The sequence below is a fragment of the Astatotilapia calliptera genome, chromosome 20 (genome assembly GCF_900246225.1).
Source record: "Astatotilapia calliptera chromosome 20, fAstCal1.2, whole genome shotgun sequence".
Lineage (NCBI taxonomy): Eukaryota > Metazoa > Chordata > Actinopteri > Cichliformes > Cichlidae > Astatotilapia > Astatotilapia calliptera.
In genome coordinates this window covers 3,794,790-3,818,299 of record NC_039321.1, presented here as the reverse complement: position 1 = coordinate 3,818,299, position 23,510 = coordinate 3,794,790, and the positions used below count along the sequence as shown (strand labels likewise).

Here is a 23,510-nt window from a genome sequence, read left to right as displayed (position 1 = left end):
TTCCTAGAAGAACTACAGAGCTTTGATGTTAAAGACTACAACTCCCAGTGGAGTGAAAGATTCTGAGTTATGAATGATGTGTTTGAGATGAGAGTGGAGAGACCTGAGAAAACGGCTTTCATCTCAAGCGGAGTCGTCTGTTGCTGATAAGTCGTCCCCACTGAGACACATCACTGCGCCGGAGAAGGCGACGCAAAAAGAAGAAGAAGAAAACGCTGTGAAACTCACAGGAAGCCTACACAGTGTTGCGAAATCAATCAATGTAGAGCAGTGAGACAAACCACGGAGGCCCCAGAGAAGTGCAATCAAACGATGAGTTTATTAACACACAGGAGAAAACATCAGCCTATGTCTTCTGACCAAAATACATGTTGTGGACACTTATAAAGCAGTGGGGTACACGCCCCCCCATGGCGTCAATTACAGATTAAAATAGGTTCCAGACATTAGTCACAGTTAATGGTACATCTTTAATGCCTATAAACAGACATAGAACTTCTCTTTTCTATAACACCTTCCATACAAGGTAATAAACTTCAAGCCCTCAGGGTCTCTGGGGCTAATTATTGACTCTGGTCATCTGTTGCCAAGTAGAATAAAATATAGTGAGACACCAAATGAGTTAAGGCCGCAGGCCTGACACATTCCTAGATTATATGTGTTATATGTATTGTAAGCATGCATTGCAGTTATCCTTCTATGTTCTAGTTTCCCTCAGCATGTATCACCTGGACAGTCACGCCAGTGAAGCTTAAGACCCTTAATGAACCGAACATCAACTCGAAATAAGCGCAGATATGCAATGTGTATGAAATACTTCTGTTAACATAGTGGAAGGATCCTCAAATGAACATCTTCAATAAACAACTTTAATGCAATATCAATACTGTGAGAAATATTATTAGATGAAATAATGCTGTAAAGAATGTTATCAATGCAATTATAATTATGCAGATTATATGGCAGCAATAAAAGAATTTCTGTATCTCCACATTCCCTCTTTTGACATTCCAAAAAGGAATGTCACCACACCTCGGGTTGTATCACTCCTCGGCCCACATTCTGGCTTCCAAGTTCATCAAGTAGATTGAATCCACCCGTCCAGGGTCCGCAGCCCTAGCCATTATCTTTACCAACAATCCTTTGACACAGGGAATGATACAACAACCACAGGTGAGCAGTATCCCTAAAAGTGTAGCGAATGAAAACATTGCTGACATAGCCAAACCTTTCCACCGTCCAAACATGGATGCCATCCAGCTCTCCAGCGGGTTTTTGATACCTGAGTGCTCATGCGATTTTTGTGAGAAACCAGCAGCGTTTGTTGGTGTCTCTGATGAGGGCCACAATTAAGATAGTGAAACACTAACATTGTTCTCCATGCCTCTTGGAGGTGGATGAGGTTGCACCAAAAACGTCTGCTCTTTTTCCTTATTTTTCAGGTTAATGGCTATTCATAGCCATTACTGCTAGTTTTTCAGGACATGAGGGGCATTAACCTCCTACGACCTGGCGTCCACATATGTGAACATCATATTTTGGGTTGTCTTGACCAAAATACCTAATTTTACTCTACAAGGGCCTGATATCGACTTACGAGGACATTATACTGCCACTGTTCTATCAAAATTTAAAATGAATGTCCTCATATGTTGATCTCATTTTTCTCAGAAACAAAAATTAGGTAAAAATAAAAATCTGGTAATTCTTTGTTTTTACATTCATCAGGTCCCAATCAGCCCATATAGCAAAGAAAAATAAAAAATGCATGCCATGAAAGAGTTCAGGTCTTAGGAGGTTAAAATGGAATTTCTGGGAAACCCTCGGAGTTCAGCCACTGGGCCTTAGAGCAGGGGTGGGGAACTCCAGGCCTCATGTTCTGGTGTCCTGCAGGTTTCAGATGTGTTCTTGGTCCAACAGCTCATATAAATGGCTAAATGACCTCCTCAGCATGTCTTGAAGTTCTCCAGAGGCCTGGTAATGAACTCATCATTTGATTCAGGTGTGTTGGCCCAGGGTGAGATCTAAAACCTTCATGACACCAGCCCTCGAGGCCTGGAGTTCCCTGCTTTAGAGGGCTGGATCCATTTATGTAACTTCTGAGGCCTCAGTCTCACAGGCCTTGAGCCTGCTGTGACTCCCTGTCAATGCCAACAACTCACCAAGTGAAAGTGAAACCTGAAAAAGTGCAGCACAAACTGGAAAGGGTGAATGTTCACCTGGTAGTGCGTTACCGAAACATTTAAAAAGTTGCAACTTTTACTTGTTAAACTTACCGTAAGTTTCTCCATTTCTGGTTTGCGGCACACTTCACAGTTTCACAACCAATCAGCAAGTAGTTACCAAGTGGTTTTCAGACTAGTCAGACATTTTCCATGCAGACTGTGGGTGATGCTGGAAATCTGCCAGCAGCCAAAACAATCATAAGAAGTGTTTTGGTGCAGCACTACAAAGAGGTGTGCCTAATTTCACATAACAACCATTCACTGAATGGTTGTTTGGGACGTTGCCAACTGGTCTCTAGGCCTGCGCGGCCATATCTGTGTTACGGAGATCTTGGGGCCTGTTCCAGCTAACACAGGTCAAAAGGTCACTTTAATAAAGGTTTGTAAAGCTTTTTAGAACAGCTTCAGTGTCACTAAGGGTTTGTTTTTGTTTCCGGCACAGGAAAATTTAGATTTCACAGCCTGTAAACAGCTGCTTACTGCTGGGAATCTGTGAGATCTGCAGGCTATCGTACATTTTTGTTTATACAAGTGTAATTATGCATAAATTCACAGGGATGTTCCAATTTTGGGGCCACGAGTATGGGCAGAAATCTGTGCCATCAGAAACTGAATTTGAATAAGTTAAATTTGAATTTGAATTGCTCAGATTGAATCTGAATTGTAACTTGAATAAATGCTTTTGAAAACTGAATTTGAATTAGTCTAATTTGAAATTGAATTTATGGTTTGAAAATGATCATCACTAAATTGAAATTGTATTTTATATTTTGAAAATTAATTGATTTGCTTTGAAACGGCATTTTATCCTTTAAAAATTCAGCTCTCGAATAATTTCAGTTTCACTTCTCACCATTCAGTTTCAGTTCCAAAATTCAGTTTTTTGGAACTTACATCCGGTTCCGGTTCAAGCGCAGATTAATAGAACTACGTTTTACTAGCGGACCGAAAGTGTTACTGATAGGAATCTACGGCGTCTTGAGCTGAATTAAGACTTCAGAAGTCATTCGTCATGTCGAATGACCAGCGGATAAACTCTCAGGTTGGTAATAAATGTATTACATGTATAAGAACATGCGTCATGTTAACAAATGATAGCCGTAAGGTAACTTTTATGCTTATTGTAGCTGTTAGCTAAAAACGCTAATTTAGCGTAGTTTGCCCTGAATTCAGCTTTGACAAACAAATATGATCGACTGTTTCTAGTAGAATTCCAAAGTTGTCATCTTGGACCCTCTCAGAGTACCCCCTCTGTATGCTTGCAGAGACCCCTACAGTAGGGAAACATGCAAAACGGTGCCCAAACCTTTGTATTTTAGCTTTATTTATGTCTTACACAGCATCCCAACTCTTTAGCTAACTTAATAACTTTAGCTAACTTAATAACTTTAGCTAACGTGAATAGTTAGTCTAATTCATTAGTGCAGCATTACTGGATCACCTCTGTTTGAAGTGATATAATATGATATACAACTATCACTGAAACAGCAAACTTTGTAAATAAGCAAACAACACTTCTCATTCTCTAAACGTTTGGCCACAGCTGTAGATTACACTATTAGTGCTTGTTCACTCTTGACAATAATTACATTTCAAAATTTACTTTGTGCATTTACAGGTAAACAATATCTAATATTTTATTTAAATGACTGCTTTGTCTTTGAAAAGGGTGAAGAGCCTGAGGCCGGTGACAGTCCAGTTCTACTCTAAGTACATCCTTACAGTGGCTCACAGGACAAGGCCACATTCCTGTCCTGCCAGAAGAGAAGAGAAACTTCAGAGTCTTCATGCAGTTCAATCACACCTGTCAAATTCCATATGACAGGGGTCTCAAACTCCAGTCCTCAAGGGCCAGTGTCATGCAACTTTTCCATGCCCTCGAGGACTGGAGTTTGAGACCCCTGCCGTATAGTGTTCATGCAGTTTTCTACCCCACAGTTACAGCATGTCTGACTGCCTGTTCAGCATATGCAAAAATATATAATGAGTTTAAGCATGTGATGACTAAGGCCTTCCATTATGGTGTTTGTCATCACATGTCACAGACATCTGGATGATCATTTAAAATAAACAAAACTAAAAACTTGTTACTTCATCTTTTATCTTTATTATTATTATTGTTCTTATTTTATATTTTTCATTGTTAGGCATTGGGTTTATTTGTAGTAGTCCTTTCCAACTTCTTTCCCTCTTCCATGTTACTGTGTCAGCTTGTCGCATCTATCTGGGTTTGGAAGTGGAACAGAAAGTAAGGAAATCCAAAGTGCCATTAAAACCAGGAGAGGTTCTTATATTTCAGAAGAAGGGATTAATTCAAAAGAAATGACCTCAATGCCATATTTTATTTAGGAACCCTAGAGAGCACTTTGCAAAATAACACATTCTTATAATTTCACCCTCAGATGAGCCAAGCTACGACTGTCAGGGAAGGTGATGTAGGTACAGAGCATATGAGAGTGGTTAAGTTAATGTCTCTTGTCTAGATGAAGGCACAAGAGGGATGGATGGCAAGGCGTAGAGATTCAGTATCTTCAGTCTTCAGTGGACACTCCATTTCTGGCACAAAACACCTGTAAAAGATGGTCGATTTAGGAGGTGACCCGATAACTTCAGCCTGTCAAACATAGTAATGGAGCAGTATGCTTTAAAAAAAAAAAATCTAATTAAGCATGCACTCAGTACCCTAAGAATTATTATGGTAGTTAAACACTGATAGTTGTATATCACTTCAAACAGAGGTGACCCAGTAATGCTGCACTAATGATTTAGACTAACTATTCACTTTAGCTAAAGTTATTAAGTTAGCTAAAGTTATTAAGTTAGCTAAAGAGTTGGGATGCTGTGTAAGACATAAATAAAGCTAAAACACAAAGGTTTGGGCACCGTTTTGCATGTTTCCCTACTGTAGGGGTCTCTGCAAGCATACAGAGGGGGTACTCTGAGAGGGTCCAAGATGACAACTTTGGAATTCTACTAGAAACAGTCGATCATATTTGTTTGTCAAAGCTGAATTCAGGGCAAACTACGCTAAATTAGCGTTTTTAGCTAGCAGCTTCAATAAGCATAAAAGTTACTATACGGCTATCATTTGTTAACTTGAGGCTTGTTCTTATACATGTAATACATTTATTACCAACCTGAGAGTTTATCCGCTGGTCATTTGACATGAAATGACTTCTGGAGTCTTAATTCAGCTCAAGACGCTGTAGATTCCCATCAGTAACACTTTCGGTCCGCTAGTAAAACGTAGTTCTATTAATCTGCGCTTGAACCGGAACCGGATGTAAGTTCCAAAAAACTGAATTTTGGAACTGAAATTGAATTGTAGAACTGAAACTGAATGGTGTGAAGTGAAACTGAAATTATTCGAGAGCTGAATTTTTAAAGGATAAAATGCAGTTTCAAAGCAAATCAATTCATTTTCAAAATATAAAATTCAATTTCAATTTAGTGATGATCATTTTCAAACCATAAATTCAATTTCAAATTAGACTAATTCAAATTCAGTTTTCAAAAGCATTTATTCAAGTTACAATTCAGATTCAATCTGAGCAATTCAAATTCAAATTGAACTCATTCAAATTCAGTTTCTGATGGCACAGATTTCTGCCCATACACGAGGAGGCTTTTTTTTTAAAAAAAAAAAAACCCTCTATGCTATTGTTTGTAACTAAAGAAGCACTTTCAGAGTTTGATAATGAAAAACAGTGCTGTCTCTTTCTCCTTCTACCTGTTGGCGACAGATGAGAGAGTTGAACTGGTGAGTGCTCCTGCAAAAGAATCTTTCTTTTCTCTGAAGAAGGTCCTGCTGAATTCAAACATGGCTTTGTAAGAACAGTATTGAATGAATTCAATTATTTTTGGAGCCAAAGAGTGTGCAGATATTTCCTGTTTTGCACAAATGCTGTGGATCTATTTGAGCTGACACATTTTTAACTGGAGGTGATTTTTTTCCCGAGACATTTCTTCTCCTGTTTGAATATTAGGACTGTTTTTCACTGTCATGGCTAGTTTTAAAGTGCAGAGCCAGAAGATCTCCAGCCTCATTAGAGACACTGAAATGTCAGTCAGCATCTACACGCACGCACGCATGCACGCACACACACACACACATGCACACACAGACAGGATGAAAATGGGTTACATACAGTTAGACACAAAGAAAAGGAAACGAGGCCACAGCGAAGCGAGCATCCTCACATCCCTGCACTTCAAGGATCTCAGTGAGTGACTGACATACATATGACCTGCTGAATATTAATCCACTCACACAGAACATCACACTCCGAAACTGCAGGCAGAGGACAGCAGAAGGAATTAAGGATCAAATTAGTAATTTGTTCTCTCAAATGAGTTCCTTCACCACCAACCTCCACACATCCTCGTTCAGCTCGCACGGAGACAGTGGGCTTTTCAACACACGAGCTGCTTTAAGCATAGGAAGCCTACACAGCTGCATATGACTCTGACCATGCTTCAGTTATCAACATGATATTAAACTGACTTGAAGGAACAAATGCAATAAAATTAATAATCAAACTGATTAATAATTCATGACTGCTTATTAGTTAGTTTCATTGCTGATTGCCAATTCCAATGCCACCCACTCTCCTTCTCACAACACCTACACTTGACCGTTGAGAAAAAGAAGACAAAATCAAATATCTGTGATTATTTTGCTATAAAGTGGAAAAAACTTCCAGTTTAAAACTTCTTCTCCTTTAGGCAGCGTGACACAGGAAGAGCACACACATCTGATGCTTTCATTTCATGTTTATAGGATGGTGCTTTGTGTTGATTGTCATGTTTTTGCTGACTTTTAATAGAATCATTGTTAGGGTGCCTGGGTCGTCGACCCGGTGTTTTGTGTCTTTGGTTCTTTGAGTTTGTTTATTTCATTATGTTCTAGTTTTCTTTGTCTGAAGGGTTAAAGGTATATTCTAAGTTTAGGTTCTCTGAGTGGTTTATGTTAGGTTGTTTGCTGTCAGTAATTATGTTTACCTCCCTCTAGCCGTGTCTTGTGTTTTGTGACTCTCGTCTCGGTTTCATTCCTCCAGTCTCGAGTGTTAAGCTTGCGTGTCTTGAGTTCAGTCTGTTCAGTCCTGTCTTATTTTGATAGTCCCTGTCCACTTTGTCTCATTAGCTCTGATTTGTCCCAGCTGTGTTTCCCTCCTGTCTCCCATTCCCTGATTGCTCCCTCTGTGTTTTCCTTGGTCTGTGTTGCGATCTCCCTGGTTCCATGTTGTGTGTGCTGCCTGTTTCAGCCTTGTTAATAGTTCCAGTTTAAGTCTATTTTTCAACTGTGTAGCAATACATCTGAGTTTAGTCTGCACTTTGGGTCCACCATTGCTGCCTGCCACACACAGTACATGACAGGTATAGATACAGCCAGCATGACAGCAGACATACAGAGTTTGTCCAGTTGTCCAACCAGAATATTGGTGGTTTTTCTACATTTAGAGTCATGCAGCACACTGGAGGCAGGAATCAAGCTGAAACGGATCTTATATTTTTAAATACAAATATGAAAATATACAGAACCAGAAAGCTCTATGTAGGCTTGGACACCTGGAATACTGAGGTGGGAACACATGGCTAATGCAGACGATTTTCTTTTCCCTGTATTTTTATTTTAGGACCGTGAGGTAGCCGTTGCTATGATTTGGTGCTATATAGATAAAATTGCATTGAACTGATACAATACTGAACACAGAAGATATTGAGGAGTAAGGTTATAAGGTTATAAACAAAATGAGGCAGGGGGAAGTAATCAGAACAGAAGACACAGATGGCAACAATTACCAAAATAAAGGCAAGACACAGCTGAACGAAGAACACAAGGGAGACAGAAATACAAAGACAAAAGTCAAGAATAGAAGAACACAAAGGGGAATTTACTAAATAAACACAAGGATCTCCAGAACAGAAGGCATGAAATTATAGCATACAGCACTTATATAAGGTATCAGGCAATAAACATGACACGCAAACACTAAGAAATAACACAACACTAAATTCCAACAATGCAGACACATAACCTTAATCCAAAGAAAACCAAAAGTACCAAACTAAAGAAACCCCAGAGCCCCAAAACTCAAAACCCTGGCTCTGAAACCAAGGGACGTGACAGAATGCGCTTTCTCTTTGTTAATTCATTGATATTGTTTTGTAGTAAACAAATAATTACAATCAAATCCCAAAAAGTTGATTCTGTTCATCTGGACGAAGCGTTTTCAGTGGGAGAAACGTTTCGTCACTCAGGTTTCTCCAATCTTATAAACAGTACATTTGCATAATGACTGAAACCAGCCTACAGGAACAAAGGGCTGAGAGGTCAGTTCCTTCATCATTAATATGCAAATTGTCATGGCCATTGATCAAACGCCATTGATCAATGGCCATGAGAACCATTCACAGAGAGTTGGGGAATGACTGCAATCACAGCATTGTAAGATGGTGACAGATGTACCCTTAGGCCCCCTCCTCGATTCAGAGATGGTCTTTCCCTTTTCACATAAATCTCCTCTTTGACTCCGTGTTCAAACCAGCGTTCCTCCCTGTCCAGGATGTTACATCCTCATCCTTGAAAGAGAGTCCACTGGCCTGTAGGTGTAAATAGACTGCAGAGTCCTGGCCCGACGAGTTCGCTCACAGAGCCAAAAAGTAGATAAACCAAATAAGATGACCCACCCACCCATAATTTGCAATGCTTGGGTCAAGGACAGAGAGAAGAGATTCTATAAGAGACATTAGAAATAGGATCAAAAATATTTTAATTACTGACAACAGAAAGATGCTGTTACAAGAAATCAGCATACAGATGTAAGAAAAAATATGACATTTATGTGGGATTTGTAACTAACTAAGGGTGTGTCTTACCCTGATTTACCTTCAGCGTTCCAACCCAGGAATAATCTCCTACTTATGAATTATTCTCTGAAGAAAACTCAAACAAAACATTTTGTTTTTGTACCTAAAATAACTACCTGACAAAAATCTGACTATGAGTAAACTGATATCAAATGCTCGCTTGCATACATCCCAAGTGTCCTACAATAAATGTGTAGTAAAAGTACAGTAAATATCCAGCTGCGATATGACTACTTTATATGGCGTTGTGTTTTGACTGACGTGTGTGTGTAAGCCTGTTATAGTGAGCTGTGGAAAACTTGAGCTTCTCTCAGGCTTTAGCGTGAATAAACGATCAGTGAGGGTTGTCTCGAGTGTTTATTACCCCTCATTGAAGGTCACAAAACTGTTTGCTTGCCTCACCGACGCTTTCTTTAGAAGGACGCACACATTCCTGTAAACACATGTACATAACGCGAGCAATGAGTCCACTCCCTAAACACACTCTGACTTACATCACGCTGTGAACCCTGACCAGGCTTATCAGCAAAAGAGGCCACGGAAGTGAAAACGAGCGAGGGACACAAGTAGAAGAGGATTAAAGAGGAAAACCAAGGAGCTAAGAGGAGAAAGAGACACCAACACGGCTGCTGAGATAGTTGGAGATGGCAGCTGAACGCGCAGCAGCTCACAGCGTTGATTTGTAAAGGTACGCCACACACGCTCGAGTCAAACCACCGAGTGTTGGGAAAGGCTTTTATTTTGTACGACCAAAGCGAAAGAGGTGGCAGCCAGGAAGTGAAAGGGAGAGAGGGGACTGGAGTAGGGGCGAGCGAGCATGTGTTAATGATGTGTTAATAGCGGCACATGTCGAGCTCACGCTGCGACGAGTGTCACCGCACATCCTGACAAACACGGCTCAGCCTCCAGATCCATTCACCACAGCTCTGTGCATCCTCTGCTTTAATTCTCTCTTTATTTACCTTCTTGCAACCTTCTTTTGCACCTCGCTGCCTTCTTTATCTCATCCTTTCCTTCTCTCCTCGCTACCTTATTCACTTTCTTGTCACTTTATTTACATCCTCACTCTATTCTTTAATTCCTTTCTGTCTTATTTATCACCTCACTAACCTATTTGCCTTCTCACTGCCTTCTTTAACCCTCCTGCCTTCTTGGGACCTTTTTGTGCCACTGCTATGTGTTAAATGGCTGCCATTTCCACTGTGTTCAGTGGAATATAACCAAACTTGCCACAGGATAGTTTTTACCTGTCAATGTTAATATTCCAGTGTGAATTCCTTAAATCAGCCTAAAATGGCTGAGCAGCAGAAATCCCCACACCCATCACCCTGGGGACCATTTTCTGCCCATTGACTTCCATTATAAACGCTATTTTTCAACCCCAAATTATCATCATATGATTTTATTTTTTCTTCTTTTCTTGGATGTCAATGAAGACTCAGGGCCTTGAAGTTTTAATTTTTAAATTGCAAAAAAAATGCAAAAAAAATAATGGCAGGTCAAAATGTATGTTGGTGCCAATCTTTGGTCCATCTAAAGGCCTACTTATAATGACAATCACATATTACTTCAACTGGTTTTTTGTGGAAATATTTAGTTTCGTTTTTTGGTTTTTGGGGCTTATAACACAGGGCGCTCATGTAATAACACTGGGATTTGAAGGGTTAAAACAACGAAAATATAATTAAAACTTTACATGAATATTTCAGGGAGAAGTAGTTTTACAAGGTTGGCTAATTTAAAGTGGAATAAAATATGGATATATGGTCTTTTTATGGCGTGGCTGAGAATGGTCCCTAGGGTGATGGGTGTGAGTTTTTTAAAGGATGGCAGGAGGGTTAAATCCTCGGTACATTTCTTACCTCTTTATTTCTTACCTCTCTAACTCTGTGCTGCCTAATATGTCTCCTCACAACCTTCTTTACCTCATCATTACCTTCTTTAATTCTTTGCTACTATTTGTAGCTCCTCACTGCCTTTTTTTTTAACCTCCTTGCTACTTTATTCACATCCTCATTTCCTTCCTTAACTCCTTCTTTACATTCCCATTACCTTCTTTACATCATTAACTTCTCCGGCTCCATTACCACATCCAAAGAGGTTGTGAGTTAGTTCAGGTAGTTTGTGAGTTGTTTCTCTGTGATCCTCTTTTCCCTCCCTCCAGTCAGTCGCAGCAGATGGCTGCTGCTTCGTGAGCCGGGTTATGCTGGAGGTTTTCTCCCCTACGCTCACCACATGCTGCTCACTGGGCTTCTCTCTCTAATGTTTTAGGGTCCTTACCTTACGTGATGAAGCTTTATTGAGATGACTGTGGCCATCTATTGTCTTCTGCTTATCCAGTTAAGGTGGAGCTGGAGTGTATCCCAGCTGTCACAGGGCTAAAGGTGGGGTACGGCTCTGACTGGTCGCAGTCTATTGCAGACAATATGTTTTATACACTTCGCTCTGAGACTGAGGGTTTGCAGGATATTTAAAAGATGAATGGGAGGCAGAGCCTTCAGCTTTCACGCCCCTCTTCTGGGGAACAGGCTAAGGATTCGGGAGACAGACACCTTCTCTACTGATCTGTACTAATGAACGAGCTGTAATCAAAACAGCTACATGATTGAGCTTAAAACATCACTTTTTTGGTCCTTGATGGATCTTCACCACTGGGCCAGAGGTGGCTGAAGTCACAGGAACTGAGAGGTGCAGGCGTTAAGATAGCATCTCAGTGCTTGTTTGTACTTAATGTAAAGTCGTCAGTCTCATCACTGATGGTGTGCTAGAGCGCGAATTTCAAAATAAAAGATGCTTGACTCCTCACCTTTGGGTGTAGAAACTGTGGATCTGAAAACTTCTCGGTTGTAGCTGCAGACACAGCTCTCATCAGCATTGATGAGCCTCCACACAACATCTAGCTCAGGTCCATTTAAGTGTGAGGTCTGTGGTGAATTGTTGAACTGAGCGGTCAGGACAGGATGTTGGCTCTGGAACGAAGATGACCTTGAATCGTGAGTGGCTAAATTTTAATCAGCCTTGGCTTTTTGAATTTTATGCAACTATCCCTGGAACTTTTTAATCGCACCTTGTAAAAAAATTGAATTGCATGGGTCGTTTCATATAAACATTTAGCTGAAGGTCTTTCTGTAATAACCTCATTAGAGTAGGTTTGTGGAGCTGCCTACATTCAAACCTCCTTCCACGCTTCCAAGCCAGGAAGCCTTGCTGTCCCCTCGTCTCCTTCTCTCTTTAATCCCTAAAATAAGCTGCCTCATGTCCTCACTTCCAGGAAAGCTTCCTTGCTTGTGTTTTTGTCAGTCAGATAAATTTTGAGGCTCAGATTGTGAATTGCTGCTCAGGGACGACGTTGTTTGTTTCTTCACTGACTCCCACATTCACATATGCTCATCCATATTTAATGTACTACGTCTGGTAGCCTGTGTATGTGCCCGTGTGTGTGTGTGTGTGTGTTTCCCTGTGGGTATAACTGTGTATAAATGCAACGGTGGCAGTGACGAGTCTGTGTTTGTGCATACATGAGTGTGTATATGATTGTGTTTAACGCTGTGACTGTGTGTGTGGCTCCCTGCTGTCTGCCACCATCTGCTGTTCCCTCAGACTGGAGCAGCGAGTCGATGAGTCTGTGGAGGAGCTGGTCTCAAACAGGAAGCTGAACTCTGCCGATGACATGTTTTTCTGCTGCTCGGGGTCAAAATTAAAATGCGGCACAACAAAAATGTCTCGTGGTCGGCAGTTTAGAAGTTTTACTGAGCAAGGACGCAAAAAAGACAAGGTCTTTCCTTCTAGTAAGGGTATGAGGACACAGAATCTTCTTCTTCTAAAGGAAACAAAGAAGGAAAGAAGTTTCTTAGACACCTTGTTTTGCCTTTTGAGTGAGGAGGCTAGGAAAGTAAGGGTAAAGAAGTTTCCTAGTCAAATAAATAGGAGAAAATGAGCTTCCTGTAGTAAGGAAAGAAGAAGGTAAGTCATGAATAGAAGTGGGGAAAGAAGGTTCCTGTCCTATTAAAGATTTAGGATGAATCCTAGTTAGATAGCAAGAAGTTAAAGAATCAAAGTAGGAGGCTTGTTAGGGGGTAAGGAAGCTTCCAATGCATCCTATGTCAATAATGAGGAAACAACACTTCTGATTTTTCTGCTGGAAGGAAAACGCAAACTTGAGTTTTCCAGAATCAACTTCTGGTCTGGTCCTTAAAATCCTGAGGCTCTGAGTAGTGGGTGGATGTCACGAGATGTCAACTGCAGCACATTTGTAGCTTAAAACTAATAACAAGAAGAAGAATTTAAAAAAGACTGCATTATCGTTCAAGTAAGATACGAAAGCTATTTATCCAAATTACTGTCGTCCGCTTCAATCTTTCCGAGTCCTCTCTGGCAGAAAACAGTGACACATTGATGGATCAGTTAATTGGAAAACTGAAGAACTGGATCTGAATTTTAATCCAAGAATGTAAATCTGAGTTGCTGTCAGGGCAGAAGTTAAATTATCAGTTTTTCTTGACGTGTGGAGATCTGCTTCACGGAGCAGCTACAGCTGAACTGCTCACAGAATGATCAGAGTCATTCTGCCAGCGTTTAGTTCAGATCACCTGTCAGCATGAGCCGATGAAGTCTGCTGTTGAGCTCGCTCAGTGACTTCCTGTGTTCTTGTGTCTGCAGCTCAGCCGCCATGTCTAAAGCGACGGTGAAGAAGCTGCACTGGCGCTCCAAGGTACTGAAACGTGCAACGCCTGCAGTGACAACGGAGGTGAACCATTTCCTGTGAGAACTTCATCCTCTGTGTCGTCTGCAGGTGCAGGAGAGCTTCGTCCCGCTGGGCGGCGGCACCGGTGGCTCGGGGGAGCTGGGGCTGGCCATCGGGGGCGGGGCTGACTATGGCGAGTTCCCGTTCGTCACGGCCGCCCCCGGGGGCGGACCCACGGTGGGCGACATCATCCTGGAGATTGGAGGGACACCTGTGTTGGGAATGACCCTTGGTGATGTCAGAGGAGTCCTGAACTCCTGTCCTCATCCAATCAGAATCAAGACTGTCTCACCAGGTGAGAGAAAAGTTTGTTAATGACCTGATGGGGATGTTTGATGTTTAGTTTGTTCATCTGGAAAACATAAAAGAAGGAAAATTGGTCACTTATTTCACTTCTTATTTGTTTGTCTTTATTGGCTGAAACGGGCTCCATAAAATGTCTCATTAACCTGACACGTGTAATGTTCACATTGAGATGCTCAAAGGGATTTTTATGAAGCTAAAACAAATATATATAATAATATAAGTTAATTACTGGCTGACTGAAAGAAGAGTAATCTGCACTGCTTAATAACTCTTTCAGTTGTTTTTATCTTGTTTGAATCTTGAATCTCATGATTTGGTTTTATCTGACATCATTTTTCACCCCTCAGCTGTAAAAGGTGACCTCAAGGTCAGAGGTCAAGCTTTCTTAAATTCTTTTGAATGTGATAACTTGAGAACAAGGCGATGCAGGATTTTGAAATTGATACCATATGTATGGTATCTACTGGGAGGCTGACGGGTATCATTGGCGCACGCCAGTATTTTTGTCATTATTATTAAAGACAAAAAAGCAAAACTGTGATTATCAACAAAGATTTAGTCAGCTTCAGTCGAGGAGACACGGCCAAAGAGACACTTCTTTTCGGTTATAATAAGCTAACTGTACTTTCATGTAACATTTTATTCTGAAAAGAAACTACTTCCTGCAGTTGTCAAATCAGTGTAGTGAGGAGTATGCGGCAGTTTAAGATATAAGCAACGGAGTGAAATAGAGGTAATTCAAAACTGTTCTCAAGTTCAGCATAATGGCACGTGCTGCATGACTGTGACATCATATCCTGTATTTCTGTGTGTGTGTGTGTGTGTGTGTGTGTGTGTCCCAGGTTCATCTCTGTGTAAAGACCTCAGGTTGTACCTCAGTAAGTGTTTCACGCCGGGCTCCATGGACAGTCAGCTGCAGCAGCTCATCAGGGAGAACCTGTACCTGCGCGCCGTGCCCTGTAAGACACACCTGCACGCACACACACACACCTGCACGCACACACACACACACACACACAGTCTGGTGTTGCTATCCTCGTGGGGAAATCTCATTGACATAATGGTTTCTCCAGCCACTTACCCTAACCATCAAAAATGAATGCCTAACCCTTACCCCAGTACAACGCCAAAGATGACCGTTGAGGGAAAGAGAAGTGGAGCAGGAACAGGAACTTTAAAGGAGTGTCCGGATGATCCAGCGACCCCCCAGGACTGTGCATTAAACGCTTTAGTAAAAGAGAACTGAATCCAACTATCTCTACACCTAACCATAACCCAATTGTAACCCTGACACTAAAACCACATTTTGAGTGTGAAAAATGCCTTCAACCCCGTGGGGACTGAGACTGTGGTCCCCACAGTAAGATTTCAGATTTTGGTCCCCACCAAGATAGGAAGAACTAGAGATGGACCGATCCGATATTACATATCAGTATCGGTCCGATACTGACCTAAATTACTGGATCGGATATCGGAGAGAAATAAAAAATGTAATCCGATCCATTAAATATCAGAAAAGCACCTCACAAAACTTGCGACACGGCGTAACTCGGCTCATAACCGTAGCACGTCGGAGCAGTGTGCTCACGTGATAGAGCGGCTGTGTGTATTTGTAGCCTCGCTACCAAACCAGCATTTCATCTCCGAGGAAGTGATCCCAGAGAGAAGTAAAGCAAGTGTGTAAGTTCATCTCTGAATGTTTGTAAAGCATTCGCGCGTTAAGTTTAACAACCGATATATGGAGTGACTGCCTCTTCTCTCTCCCTCCCTCTCCTGCTGCTACTTCAATCATGAAACTGATCAATGATCAGCTGATCGGCTTTTCTGTCACGAGTCCGTCTCTCTTGTTTGTTTTTGGTCCACTTCGTGCCAGAAAGAGGAAACCAGCGACTGAACAACAGCAGCACGTTTAACCTTGATAAGCTGTTGTTAGAATTTATTTAATATTACTTTCTACACCAGGATCTTTTTCTACAGCTGACGGCTGGTAACTGTGCAGGGGCGGATCTAGCAAAGTTTAGCCAGGGGGGCCGATAGGGCATGAACAGGGAAAAGGGGGCACAAAGACATACTTTTCTTTCTTATTCTCATTTAAAATGTCTAGCTTTTAATAAATAATTATCTGAATTTTACACCCAAAGTTTTAATTTGATGTAAAATGAATAGAAGTCAATTACTGTATATAGTAACTGTTAAGTCTAATATACCCTAGTAAGCTATAGTACTTTTTCCTTTGGGAAGGTACCATCTGTGCAGTCTGCACTTCTGTAGAAGAAAGATGTTGAATATATTTCATTATTCTTGAAAAATAATTTATTTCTGTGCATCTTTTTTCACACTGCATCAAATTAAAGTTGATTACGTCGATTAAGCATCATGAGGTGGAGGGTGGGGGGTGGTTCCCTATTTTTTTTGCTGGGAGTTTGCAACCCTATTAGTTAGGTTGCTTAATATTTCTGCTAAGTACTCTTTAAAATACCAGAATAGGGAGGATGGAGCAGGTTTAAGTTTATTAGATTGATCAGTATTGCTGAACTATGAAATATTTTGTTGTATTTTTTACATACAGGTATAACAGAATAGCTTTAGTGTTGTTGTTTATTTAAACTTGAGTATGAACTTATACAAAAAGCAGCAAGATATTAAAAAACAGTTTTATTGATTAAAAAACACGATATCGGATTCATATCGGTATCGGCAAAATTTATGATATCGGTATCAGACTTAAAAAAGTGGTATCGTGCCATCTTTAGGAAGAACATACCCTTGTTTGTACCCTCATCTTCTGATTCACTTTCTCCAACAACACAAAACCTGTCCAGCGTACACCCAGTGATCACATGACTCTGCCCTCCCTGAAGGTACGACCAGGCAGCCTCGAGATGGAGAGATTTCAGGTGTGGACTACAACTTTGTCTCCATCGAGGAATTTTTCTCTCTGGAGGAGTCCGGAGCTCTGCTGGAGAGCGGCAAATTCAAAGGTAAGGAAAACAAACACACCCTTAGGAATACTGCAGTGTAATGAAAATGTACTCAGATTATATGAAACTCCAGTGAATGAAAAGTGTGATTTATTCATCACGGTGTGATGTTTTTTACAGTGTGGAATGACTAATTTAAACTGTGTTCGGGCTTGTTTTTTGTTTTTTTTGGAGGAGGCATGAGGAAAAGAGGATTTTGTGTCTCTAATCCTCCAAACCTCAGAAATGAAACTTGCCTCCCCCTCTGTCCTCCCCCCACACAGCACTCCACCGTATTAATCTGATGGGATTAATGAAACTAAAATAGAAACAGAATTCACACATAGAGTCTGTTTCACACCGAACGATGCGTCTCTGCGTCTCTCACTAATGCTCCCGAACATTTTAATTTGACAGTTGATCTATTTTCAGTTCCTGTTGAAAACATTTCAAAACAAAAGACTGCTGTGCCTTCACATTATTAGATGATTCAGTATTCATACAATTTGATTAATTGTTTTGTTTAATCCTCGTATAAGAAACTGAAATTGCGCTGGTTGGTGTAAAGCTTAATTTTAAAAAGCTGATACAACAGTAGGTATAAAATCTCAAATTAACACAAATTGGGGCCACAGGAAGGCAAGCGGATGATCTGAGAAAGACAGCTCAAAGAAATTAAGGGATCACTTGATCATCACAGTCCACCACAAAGTCAGATAACCCTCAGGGACATCAGCCGGAAGCACAAACCACTCTGAATGCTTTTCAGCTGCTTTGGTGCAAATCAAAGTGAGAACAGGCGCTCTGGAGAGCAACAACATGACGACCTCCAAAGAGGAAACGGTTTCGCAGGTCATTGATTTCTCCTCATCCCTCCGGGCTGATTTTTCTCTAATTTTGCTTTCTGTTTATGTCCTCGTCACTGTCAGTGTCACGAGACAATACTTGCAGACCAATCATAGTTACACGGATATTTCACCTCATCTAGGATGAGATACGTGCCGTCACAAGGAAACACAGGCCAAAGAGTGTGGAAGAGATACCAGGACACGGGCTATTAGGAGCACCGCCAGGACCCTACAACACGATCTCCAGCAAGCCACATACAGTGGCTTGCAAAAGTATTCGGTCCCCTTGAACTTTCCCACATTTTGTCACATTACAGCCACAAACATGAATCAATTTTATTGGAATTCCACGTGAAAGACCAACACAAAGTGGTGCACACGTGAGAAGTGGAACGAAAATCAGACATGATTCCAAACATTTTTTACAAATAAATAACTGAAAAGTGGGGTGTGCGTAATTATTCAGCCCCCTTTGGTCTGAGTGCAGTCAGTTGCCCATAGACATTGCCTGATGAGTGCTAATGACTAAATAGATGCACCTGTGTGTAATCTAATGTCAGTACAAATACAGCTGCTCTGTGACGGCCTCAGAGGTTGTCTAAGAGAATATTGGGAGCAACAACACCATGAAGTCCAAAGAACACACCAGACAGGTCAGGGATAAAGTTATTGAGACATTTAAAGCAGGCTTACTACTACTGGTGTTGGCCAGAGGGGCCGATGGCGCGATATGGCAGCCTGGCTTCTGTCAGTCTGCCCCAGGGCAGCTGTGGCTACAACTGTAGCTGCCTCCACCAGTGTATGAATGTGAGAGTGAATGAATAGTGGTATTGTAAAGCGCTTTGGGTGCCTTGAAAAGCGCTATATAAATCCAATCCATTATTATTATTATTAGGCTACAAAAAGATTTCCCAAGCCCTGAACATCCCACGGAGCACTGTTCAAGCCATCATTCAGAAATGGAAGGAGTATGGCACAACTGTAAACCTATCAAGACAAGGCCGTCCACCTAAACTCACAGGCCGAACAAGGAGAGCGCTGATCAGAAATGCAGCCAAGAGGCCCATGGTGACTCTGGACGAGCTGCAGAGATCTACAGCTCAGGTGGGGGAATCTGTCCATAGGACAACTATTAGTCGTGCACTGCACAAAGTTGGCCTTTATGGAAGAGTGGCAAGAAGAAAGCCATTGTTAACAGAAAACCATAAGAAGTCCCGTTTGCAGTTTGCCGTCGTGCTTCTCTTCAGCAGGGACAGGGAAGCTGGTCAGAGTTGATGGGAAGATGGATGGAGCCAAATACAGGGCAATCTTGGAAGAAAACCTCTTGGAGTCTGCAAAAGACTTGAGACTGGGGCGGAGGTTCAGCTTCCAGCATCAACGACCCTAAACATAAAGCCAGGGCAACAATGGGATGGTTTAAAACAAAACATATCCATGTGTTAGAATGGCCCAGTCAAAGTCCAGATCTAAATCCAATCGAGAATCTGTGGCAAGCTCTGAAAACTGCTGTTCACAAACGCTGCCCATCTAATCTGACTGAGCTGGAGCTGTTTTGCAAAGAAGAATGGGCAAAGATTTTAGTCTCTAGATGTGCAAAGCTGGTAGAGACAGACCCTAAAAGACTGGCAGCTGGAACTGCAGCAAAAGGTGGTTCTACAAAGTATTGACTCAGGGCTGAATAATTACGCACACCCCACTTTTCAATTATTTATTTGTAAAAAATGTTTGGAATCATGTCTGATTTTCGTTCCACTTCTCACGTGTGCACCACTTTGTGTTGGTCTTTCACGTGGAATTCCAATAAAATTGATTCATGTTTGTGGCTGTAATGAGACAAAATGTGGAAAAGTTCAAGGGGGCCGAATACTTTTGCAAGCCACTGTATGTGCTTGTTTCTGACCAAACTGTCTCCAGACTCCACGCGGGCCTAACATCCTTTCAGTGGGATCTGTGCTCACCGCTCAGCAGCGCACAGCTCGATTAGCACTCGCCTAAATGAAAGAGAACGCTGTGGTGAACATCTTGCAGCCTAAACATCATTTAGCATGGCCGCCTTAGTTAGTAGTGGCGTAGGTGGGGGGCATATATTTGGTGACCAGCACTCTTACAACATAACTACTTTCAGGTCACTTCACTCACTTGGGGAAACTTCCTAACAAAATCTGACTGTTTGAGCCTTTGGAAAGGATGGAGTAGTAAGAACTGGAGGAAGATATGAAATGTGTAAATCTCTGACTATAAAAGTTCATCAAACCTGAGCTGTTTCAAACAGCAGTTTGTTCTGTTTCATCCAATCACAGGGAATTATTATGGGACGCCCCGCCCCGTCCACATTGGCCCAGAGAGTCCACCAATCACATACCAGGAACATCGAAACCTGCTGAGGAACTTCAGGACAAGGAGCAAGTCTCTGAGTAACCTGGAGAAAGCTGTGGAGGAAGGGGACAACAGTGAGGAGGACAGCGGGCTGACGGGTAGAGAAGCTCACATGTAACACATCCCAGTCTTACTTGCACAGGTGTGTTTGCGCGTTGACGAGATTCTCTACCAGCAGGATCAGCTGGAGCCCCGCCCACAACCCTGCCTCTCAGCCAGTCATGGGAGTCCGCGGTAGGAATGGAGAATGGAGGAGGGGGAAGAGGAGTAGGGAGGGGAAGAGCGGGAGTGGGAGGTCCGCTGCCGGAAAACTGGGAGCTGGCCTACAGTGATTCAGGGGAGCCGTATTACATCGAGTGAGAAATACTTATCAGTTCTTCTTCTGGTGTCAGCTGATTTAATCCGTTTGATTATGGCCATCAGAAAAATATGTTGAGGAAAGCCATGGACGCTGTAATGCTGTTTAAACTTTAAATTTATCTTTTTTCCAATGAAGTCTGGTACATACAAAATATTTGATCCTTTAAATGTCTTATTCTGTGAACCAGTCCTGCTTGTTTTTGTTGTGTGTCAGTTTTTTAAATTTTCTTGCAAACTGAGACATGAGACCCACAAACAGGAAACTGAGCTGAGTTGCTGAATGTTTCCTGTCTTTGCAAAAATAATAATTTCCAGTAGCAGGCAGAAAAAGCACTACATTTTAACTTATCCTCAATCTGTCAGATTATATTGTCCAGTGTGTTGATGATGGTGGTGGTGGTGGTGGTGGTGGTAATTAGGATGTGTGTGTTCCTCTGTCCATCAGCCATAATTCAAAGACGACCAGCTGGCTGGATCCTCGAACTCAGAACAAAGAGACGACGTCTTCTACAGAACGTAAGGCGGTTTTAGATCATTCATTCACATGCAATTCATCTTGTTTTGTTCATGATTATGTCACATAATTGCTTCTCTGAAGGACATTTAAAAATATTACAGTCATACCCTCAAATGGTTATATGTTATTTTTAAATTCTAGTTAAATGCTTTTTATTTGAGGTGGTATTTGTGTTGAAACTTCCCGTTTCCACACAAACTGCCTTGGATGCTTTCATTCTGGCAGCAGCAGCCAGCAGAGGGCAGCACTGACACACAAACTCCACTTTTTTTGTTTTTATTGTCACACCAATCAGAAAGAAAAAAGAACAATATAGATGCACGCCTGTCCTCTGTGAGTTTTACACGGAAAGAAAGAGTCCACGTTCTCCCTTCCTGCACATGAACCTCTGGAGTTATACAAGCATCCTTCGAGGATAGGACTAACATTTCCTCTTTCCCTTCTCTTCATCGTTTTTCCTCCTTTGCCTGCCTCCTTTCTTTGTCCCCCATGTCTTCTCTCGCCTCTCAGTCCCAGAGTTCACCGACCAGCCCAGTCAGCTGAAGGGCTACTCCATCCACACTCGGCTCTCTAAAGGTCCTCGAGGTTTCGGCTTCAACATAGTTGGAGGAAGTCGACCCCGAGAGTTTCTGCAGGTGTACAGCGTCACACCTGGAGGACCGCCTGCTCTCAACACAGGTACTGATCACAGTACAGTTTACCTTCAGTTATGTCACAAACCTGAATCTGTTACATGGTTATGGATCCAGGTTTCTGAAATCCAGGTAAAATGTGTTCAAATGTAAAAGCAGGACGTTTCAAAACCCAAATCACAATCTGGACTCTCATAATCACATAAAAAGCATCATAAAGTGGGAGTTGTTGTCGTGGGTCAGGTGGTCAGAGGAGAGAGGTTGAGATTCTCTCTCTGTGGAGGATTACGGTGCTGTTGATTAAGAAAAATAAAGAGCTGAGTACTAATCTCATGATCTACAACTAATCCACACACGTGCGCTCTCACACACAGTTTAATCTGACCCACGTACCCACGCCTCCTCCCTGTGGGTTGGTTCACATGCTCTGAGATCAGCGTGGAATCAGGAATGAAACAGAGCTACGGAAAAAACAAGCTTAAGACCTGTTCACGTGTTGTGGTTTTCATTTTAAATAGATGAAACTTTGTCACCCAGAATGAGAAGACACAAAACATTAAATCTCATTTACACTTGTAGTCCTCTCGGTTCACACCTGGATTTTGTACCTGTGCCTGTTCACCTTACTGCTCACTGAAAGGCGAGAGAACGTAAAACATCAATATTCTCACTCAAATGATGGATTATGCTTGTTGTGGACAGACAGAGATGCTTCAGGAAGTCAAACTGAGTGTAAAAATGTGTACTTCATGTCTTTGGATTCTAACTGTAAACTAATTTCTTTGGTAATCACAGATTTCAGCTGCAGCAGCTGCACATATGCACTCCTGCATGTCCTGTTAGACATTAAGACTCTAACCAGTAGATTTTGCTTCCTCGAAGCGGACATCCTGGTCTACATCAACGACACCTGTGTGCTGGGTCGCTCTCACAAAGAAGTGGTGGAGATGCTGAAGTCGGTACCGATGGGTCAAAGCGTGGATGTGGTGCTGAGGAGAGGATACCCGATGCTTTATAACCCCGACGGCTGTCCCAAACAGAGCCTGGAGACGGTACAGCCCTAAATTTACTTGAATTACTTAAGGGCATAAAACTGTTTAAATATCAGTTATTTTAGTGTGATTTTTTTTTTTACTTTTTTCCCATAGAGAGGGTGAAACATTTCAGTGCTTTCAAGTTAAAAGATTCCCCATGACTCCTCTTCTGCCTGCTGTGGGAAACTTTAAGGCCTGTGTAAGAGATCAATGACTTCACAGCCAGTAAAAACAGGCATAAAATACAAGAAATAGCTGCCTTTTAGCACACACTAACATTTCCTCTTTATACAAACAAGCAGAGACAAAATTAAGCAGAGCCGAGATAAAAACAATGAGTTATCGTGTCTTGTTCTTGTTTTGCAAATGCAGACAGCCAATCTTTAATAATTGGGGTTGAGAAGACTTGCACAGCCATTTAAAAGTGAGCCGTGCAAATATTTAGACCCTTAAATCAGTGGTTCATCTGTGAGGTGGGCTCCACTCGTGGGACATACACTACCAGGGGAAAAGTGTCTAACCTCATATCCGACCTTTCAGCAGCCGCAGACCCCCAGCGAGTCCGGCAACCTGAGCCGAGGCCTGACGCACCTCACCTACAGCCGCACTCTGGACGCCAACGGCAGCACGCCAGGTCA

At 41.8% G+C, this 23,510-nt stretch overlaps 1 protein-coding gene across 9 annotated transcripts in view; it reads left to right on the top strand.

Annotated features, from left to right (window-relative positions):
- The window catches only part of magixa (MAGI family member, X-linked a), a 62,622-nt gene that overhangs the window by 14,530 nt on the left and 24,582 nt on the right, over nucleotides 1–23,510 (top strand). For 3 of the 9 annotated variants that reach the window (XM_026153459.1, XM_026153453.1, XM_026153461.1), the window contains exons 1-11: nucleotides 8,841–9,783; nucleotides 13,755–13,806; nucleotides 13,888–14,134; nucleotides 14,988–15,104; nucleotides 17,007–17,126; nucleotides 20,254–20,427; nucleotides 20,505–20,685; nucleotides 21,135–21,205; nucleotides 21,717–21,884; nucleotides 22,721–22,890; nucleotides 23,413–23,506. In XM_026153459.1, the coding sequence (XP_026009244.1) occupies nucleotides 13,765–13,806; nucleotides 13,888–14,134; nucleotides 14,988–15,104; nucleotides 17,007–17,126; nucleotides 20,254–20,427; nucleotides 20,505–20,685; nucleotides 21,135–21,205; nucleotides 21,717–21,884; nucleotides 22,721–22,890; nucleotides 23,413–23,506 (1,384 nt within the window). In that variant the 5' untranslated portion in view covers nucleotides 8,841–9,783; nucleotides 13,755–13,764. Of the gene's footprint in view, nucleotides 1–8,840; nucleotides 9,784–10,897; nucleotides 13,807–13,887; nucleotides 14,135–14,987; nucleotides 15,105–17,006; nucleotides 17,127–20,253; nucleotides 20,428–20,504; nucleotides 20,686–21,134; nucleotides 21,206–21,716; nucleotides 21,885–22,720; nucleotides 22,891–23,412; nucleotides 23,507–23,510 lie in introns of those variants that run through there. The other 6 variants (XM_026153455.1, XM_026153457.1, XM_026153458.1 and 3 more) reach the window with 6 other exon arrangements.